Source organism: Engraulis encrasicolus, chromosome 3, assembly GCF_034702125.1.
Source record: "Engraulis encrasicolus isolate BLACKSEA-1 chromosome 3, IST_EnEncr_1.0, whole genome shotgun sequence".
Taxonomy (NCBI): Eukaryota; Metazoa; Chordata; class Actinopteri; order Clupeiformes; family Engraulidae; genus Engraulis; species Engraulis encrasicolus.
The window spans coordinates 26168589-26176088 of NC_085859.1; the positions used below are offsets into that span (position 1 = coordinate 26168589).

General features: G+C 45.3%; 1 protein-coding gene across 1 annotated transcript in view; it reads left to right on the top strand.

Moving 5' to 3' along the window:
• ppil2 (peptidylprolyl isomerase (cyclophilin)-like 2) overlaps nt 1-7500 on the top strand; it is an 85908-nt gene that overhangs the window by 72977 nt on the left and 5431 nt on the right. Inside the window, exons 17-18 of the mRNA XM_063194397.1 lie at nt 4102-4174; nt 5051-5113. Of these exons, the coding sequence (XP_063050467.1) occupies nt 4102-4174; nt 5051-5113 (136 nt within the window). The remainder of the gene's footprint in view (nt 1-4101; nt 4175-5050; nt 5114-7500) is intronic.

Consider the following 7500-nt stretch of genomic DNA (forward strand, 5'->3'; position numbering starts at 1 on the left):
GCAAGTATGCACACACACTCACACACTTTTCATCTCAGGCAAAAGCTAGCAGTCGGACAATCAACTCTTTTGGGCTTTGTTCAGCTGCCGGACAGGTACCCCACACACGCACACGCACGCACAACGCACACATGCGCGCACACATGCGCGCACACACACTGAATGTAAAAGGATATGACTGGGAAATTCCAACAGCATCGGCATTGTTGTGTGTTCGGAACTTTTCAGGGGGGTGGGGGCGGGTTGAATTCAAAAACTCCCTCCACCTCTGTCCCACGGGACTTGTCCTACTCCCGCCAAGCAAGACAAAATCGGCCCAAACATTGGCTCTCTCCTCTCCACTTTTCCTACCCTCCTCTCCACTTCTCCCTCTCTTTTCTCCCCTACCCCCTCCCTCTTCTACTCTTCTCTTCCTCTTTTTTCTGTCTCCTCTCCTCTCCTCTGGCTCTTCTTTCCGCTCTACTCTTCTCCCCTCTCTTTTTCACTCCACTCCTCTCTTCTCCTCTCTTCTCCTCTCTTCTCCTCTCTTTTCTTCTCTCCTTTCCTCTCCTCTCTTCTCCTCCTTTCATCCACTGCTTTTATCTTCTCCTTTCACCTCCTCTCCTCCTTTCTTTTTCCCTCTCTTCCCTTCTTCCCTTCTCCCCTCTCCTCTTCAATCCTCTCCCCTTCAATCCTCTCTTTTCTTCTGCTCCCCTCTCTTCTCCTCCCCTCTCCTCTCCTCTCCACCCTTCTCTTTTTCCTCCGCTCTCTCCTCTCCTCCTCTTCTCCTCTTCCTCACAGCGGCCTTCTTACCTTCTCCTCCCCTGTTGGCCAACAGTTTTTACATGCGTAAAACAGGTGTCCTGGACCTCTGTTGCTTTGTTGCTATTTTGTTGTGTTGGTTTTTATTGTGTGTTGTGAAGCACAGTAACCTCTCCAAGCCATGTTCTTTTTTATGTGCGTGAGTGCGTGCGTGTGTGAGTGTGTGCGTGTCAAACTGGAGAGAACACACACACACACACACACACACACACACACACAGAGTTTCTCTTTAGAATTGAATAGTCTTTGTTGTCATTGTGCCACATGCAGTGCAATAAAACTGCATGTAAAAAGTGTTATGCTTCCATACCATGTCTGACTGTGGAAAGTTTAAAAGAGTGTGTGCGTGTGCGTGTGCGTGTGTGTGTGTGTGTGTGTGTGTGTGTGTGTGTGTGTGTGTGTGTGTGTGTGTGTGTGTGTGTGTGTGTGTGTGTGTGTGTGTGTGTGTGTCTGTGTCTGTGTCTGTGTCTGTGTCTGTGTCTGTGTTTTACCTCTGCCAATGGAGGTTTTTGTTTTCGGTCGCATTGGTCTGTCTCTCTGTCTGTCTATCAGCAGGATAGCCCAAAAAGCCATGATTGGAGTTGGATTAAATTTTGTGTATTTGGAAATGCCAAAAGGAACAAGTGTTAAAATTTGTGTGAGTTTTTTTTTCCTGTTTCTAACTCCACAAGGGGTGGGGGGGTGTCCGGTGTGAATAATATATCCTTAGTTTGGGGCCCTAGACAGACAGACAGAGAGTCAGGCAGACAGACCTATATGGTGTTGGGACCTTTTTGATATGGAACACTAATGTGCCTGGCGAGATCATCACAGGTGTGCCATGATAAAGTGTAGACTGAATGCACGTTGTTAAAATGGGCAAATGGGAGTTTAAGTTTTGCTCAACAACTTTGATTGGTTGTGTGCTGTGAGATGTTTTCGCCGAAGTAATAAGTGTGCCGTAGCTTAGGAAAGGTTGAAGACCACTGCTTTATCGTGTTTGGGTCTTCTGGAGACAGCGGAAGCTGTGCATCACTTTTACTGCAGAAGGCAGTCCATGACCCTCTATCTCTCACACGCGCACACACACACACTCGCACTCTCACACATACTCACTCACACACACACACACACACACACACACACACACACACACACACACCCACATACACTCAATCACTCACTCACTCAGTCACACACACACACACACACACGCACACACACACACACACACACACACACACACACACACACACACACACACACACACACACACACACACACACACACATACACACAGTGCACGGTCTGGTGGATTTGTGTTTGATGTTTTTTTGCTGGCTTTCTCCCCTGCCTGAGAGTAGAGTAGAGTAGAGCAGAGCAGGATGTTTTGTCCTGTTACATAAGACACTGCTGCTGCTGCTGCTGCTGCTGAAAGCAGAAGAGGAGGTATACGGGCCCCCCAGCTGAGGGTGCACATTATGTTATGGGGGTTGGGACACACACATACTGACACACACATACTGACACACACACACACACACACACACACACACACACACACACACACACACACACACACACACACACACACACACACACACACACACACACACACACACACAGACACACACACACACACACATATATATAGACACATACATATGTATCGCACACTCACAAACACAGATGCGTGCACGCACAGACACACACACATGCAGACGTAACACACACACACACACACACACACACACACACACACACACTGAGACACATACACGGGCCCCCCTGCTGAGTATACGTGGTCGCACACACACATACGGACACATACATATGTATCGCACACTCACAAACACAGATGCATGCACGCACACACACACATACACACACACACACACACACACACACACACACACACACACACACACACACACACACACTCACACACTCACACTCTTCCTCTTATTTTGCAATATGCTCTTTTCTCTTTTCTCTCCTCTCCCTCCTTCCTCTTTCTCTGTGTGTTTTTGCAAGAGACGTTCTGCTTCGTCACTGATGGCTAGCTAGCTTCTAGGCAGCAGCACTTGTTGTTATTGTAGAGGCCTCTCAACATCATGCTCTTATTGTTGTTACGGTAGCTTGTGCAATTATTGTTATTGTGCAGTACAGTGGGGCTGGAAAATATGGCTAATTAGGGTTTTTTACCCCCATATTGATAAATCCTGATTTTTGTTGCCGTGAGGCTTTGATGAAAGAAGCTGATGCTGCTGTAGTCTTTGATTGAGTGGACAGAGTGGAATCACATGCGAACACCATGCAGTACTGTAGTGTGCTGTCAAAGTACACAAATGAGTCAGCAGACAATGGCTACGTTTACATGACGTTTTTAATTCTGAATTAATAATTCTGAAGTAAATAGTTCCGACAACTTTACTTTGATCTTTTAATTTAATTCAGAATTTTGAAGTGTTTACATGCCGTTCTCAAAGCGGAATTGAGCTTTATTCAGAATTGAAGTCGGTTAATTCTGAATGAAATGTGTCATGTAAACGTAGTGATTGTGTAATTTAAAGAAAACCTTTTACAAAGTAAATTCTATCAAGAACAGTAGTAATACATAGTCATGGTTATAGTAGTCTTTGTGTGCTTGATCATTGTTTACTAATGGGCATGAATGCTTTGGTTAGAAAGCATCTGCCAAATGCAATGTAATGTAATGTAGTGTAATGACTGGCATTCATTTTTTGTGATTATTTGGCCCAGTCCCGTTGAAGAAGCCTGTCACCAACATGCTCTTACGGTTGTTATGGTGAACACTCTCATCATCAACAGGCTGTGGCATCTGTGTGTGTTGTTTGGCGATGACTCATGCGGCACTGTTTTGTATTGAGGAGGAGGATGAGGAGTTGGGATGTACCTTCAATGTTCTGTGGTTTGTTTTTCTGTCTTTGTGTAGCCCATGTTGTTATGCACCCCCTTGTCTTCTCTGCCTGGCTTTTCACTTTGGTATTCTGTCACGCTGACTGGCTCTCATCCCACTCCTTCGCTTGTCTCGCTCTCTCTCTCCTTTTTCTGTCTCCTCTACCCACTCTTTCTCTCCTCTCTCCCTCTTTATCTCTCTCTCCTGTCCATTTCTTGCCTTGTGTTTTTCTGTCTCTTCTCTCTCGCTCTTATCTCCCCTCCTCACTCACTCACTGTTTTTACCATCTCTCTCTCTCTCTCTCTCTCTCTCTCTCTCTCTCTCTCTCTCTCTCTCTCTCTCTCTCTCTCTCTCTCTCTCTCTCTCTCTCTCTCTCTCTCTCTCTCTCTCTCTCTCCCCAGAGTGGTGGGTGGGTTTGAAGCTCTGACAGCCATGGAGAACGTGGAGGCTGATCCAAAAACGGACAAACCCAAGGTGCGTTCCCCTTCACTACACTACACTACACTACACGTCCCCAAACACAAGCTATAGGGGGGGCATCCGCAAGCTATAGAGGCCCCAAATAACAGTGGGGGGCCCATCCACCATGTATATTATTAACCTTCCTCGCAGTGACGTCACAAAAGTTACATTTTGAAGAAGAAGCAGGTAAAAGTATTCTACTACTCTACTCTAGGTACATGATATGACTACCGCTTTCAGGCAGTAAACCCCGGCCAAATGTATAGCTTATATCTATGCAACAGAATGCAATTTACACCTGCTGCGAATGTATTGAATCGACAACTTCTGATGATTGTACAAAGAGCATGTGTACATATTCCTCATTTACACAGATCAGCATATATCAGTATTTCACATTTACACATATCCACATTCATACATCTGTTATGAAACTTTATTTATTGAACTTTATTGAACTCATACAGCATCTGCTTGGGTTCCAAATCAATCGACCATGATTATGTTATTGTATTGCCTTCATTAAACAAGCTCATACTGAATGAAGTTGGTGGGAAATATCCATTGACCAATTTCACTCTGACGTATGTTGATTCTCTAGTGTAGGCTAAATTTGAGCGTATTGTAGAGGCTTTGCGAAGGGGTCACAAAAAGGATGATTGGCATTCCGTAAAATATGTGAACCGAAGTAAGAGCTGCTAAGACTGCTTTTGAAAATGAACTTGAGGATGAAGATTTTTGCAAGGCTACTTTTTTAAAGCTTCATACTGACATTTTACCTGAAAGCCACCTATTCTGAATTTCATGTCAACAGTGTATTTACAGACCTGTGTGCTGTGTTGGTTTTCAATGTTGTTTTGCTCTTGTTTGTTTTTTGTCAAACCACAGAGTGAGGTCAAGCTCCTGAGCGCCACCGTGTTTGTGGACCCCTATGAGGAGGCGGATGCACAGGTCAGTATGTGTCTGTCTGTCTGTCTGTCTGTCTGTCTGTCTGTCTGTCTGTCTGTCTGTCTGTCTGTCTGTGTCTCTCTCTGTCTTAGTGTGTGCACGTGCGTGCGCAAGTCTGTATGGCTGTCTAATGGTGCATGCGGGCGTGTGTTCGTCTTAGAGTGTGAATGTCATTAATGGCGCTTATTTTCTTAACATGTGTTTTAACTTGTTTTTCTTTAAACTCAATCCTGTGAGCGTGCCTTCCTGTCTGTCTATTTGAGGCAAAGACTCACACGTTTGTGCACTTGGATATATTTTTTTTTTTGCATATTCTTTGAGTGTGCCTGAGCAAGGTTGTGTCAATGTTTGCATATTTAGCATATGTTTGTGTGTGTGTCAGGAAGCTGTAGTCTCTAAAAGCACAGCATGTTCTACTCCCTGGTTCCTTTCCTCTGCACCTTTCAACACACACCACACAGAGGTTCACACATGGGCGCATATGGGAGCACTCACACCCATAAATGCAAAGTCTACACTCTATGCATTGCAGTTGTATGCCCACACAGTAGTAGAAGTCTAGAAGTCCTTTATTGTCACCAGATGCAAAGTAGTATACTAAAGTAAGTAAAGTTAGGTAAAGCAAGTAAGCAACGGTAGCATACAACCCCCATGCAAGCAAAGCACATGGACAATAGAGTGCATTAACTTGCATACACACAAGACCTTGCGTAACCGGCCATGCATACAGTCCATGTAAAAACAAACACACACATGCCCATCACTGCCCCTTTCTGTCCAGATGTTAGGTGCAGATAGTGACTTTGCAGACATGTTCTCCAAACAAGTCTGATCAGCAACAGATAAGTGTGTGCGTGCGTGCGTGCGTGCATGCGTGCGTGCATGCGTGCATGCGTGCATGCGTGCATGCGTGCATGCGTGCATGCGTGCGTCTGTCTGCCTTTGCGCAGAGAAAACTATAAACATGCTTCTGTTCTGTGCAGAAGGTCTACTCAACTCCACCCAGACAATGCAACACACACACACACACACACACACACAGACACACACACACACACACACACACACACACACACAGACACACACACACACAGAGCTCTATCTGTAGGCGATCTGACGTGTTTGCAGAAGGCTGTACAGGTCTCGCTCCCGATAAAGATCTCTGATTATTTGTCTTGGAGGAATGTTGGGTGTATTACTGTTTCCTGCCCCTGTTTTGGCTTCATCGTAGAGAAATGTACGTGGATAAGAGGTGTGTGTGTGCGCGTGCGTGTGTGCAGACAGACAAGGGCTTTCCTCACACTGCTCTGTTATGTATTATTGCAGGTGTGCAGTTTTTCCTGAAACTAGACAAAACTAGACTAAAAAACCTCCTTTATGGTGTTGAGTGTTGTTCTTTGTTGTTGTATTGCTTTTTCTGTTGTACTTTGTTGTGGTGTGTGTCTGTTGTGTTGGCTATTCTCTTGTTGTGTTGTCGTGTTGTGTGGTGGTGTTGTGTCCAGATGGGTATTCCAAGAACATGGTTAATTGATAAACCTGACCGAGTTAACCTACAGGATGTGGTACACCTGCTAATAGGTAGCTCACATGTGTCATTTGATTAAGAAAAAGAGGATTCAAGGCTTGTCTATTAGATGATTTACCTCTAACTCAAGGTCAACTTAACATGTGGTGCGTTTTTTAAAGTGTAGTTGTGAGCCAATTAGCAGCTTGGGTAGTTGTCGATAGGAAATTGCATTGCAAACAACAAAGTACAATAGCTAGCCTAGTTAGCAGCTATGGTTTTGAGAAATGCACCCCAGGTTTAACTTACTGTGCCAGGTCCTTGGAATGACTCCCCTGGTGTGATGTTCTTTTGTTTTTCGTCTTGCCTTTGTAGTGCAGTGTGTTGTTGTTGCAGTGTTGAGCAGGCATGTGAGGAATGCCCTGTGACCTGCTTCCTGTAAACTGGACAGCAGGACGCTCTGTCTGTCTGTATGTCAGTCTGTCCCTCTGAGGCCACAGAGTCCATTAGGGGACTGGCCTCATGTCTCATGTGCAGTGTGTGTCTGTCTGTGTGCGCGTGCGTTTCTCCACATGTGTGTTTGTCTATATTAGTGTGTGTATGGTTTTTGGGGAATTGTATTGTTGATTGACTAGTCATCCTCCCAAATAACTGGTCTGTGCGTGCGTGCGTGCGTGCGTGCATCTATGTCTGTGTGTGTGTATCTATGTCTGTGTGTGTGTGTTTTTTGGGAGTGCAGTTCCCTGAATATTAGTCCCTCTGTGAGCACCACGAGGAGGTTGGCATCTCCCCCAGTGGCGTCAAGAGGAGGAGGCTGTAGAGTGTAGTCTGTGTTCATTTCCACTCCACCAGCACCACAGGAGAAACTAGAGCACACTATGAAGCT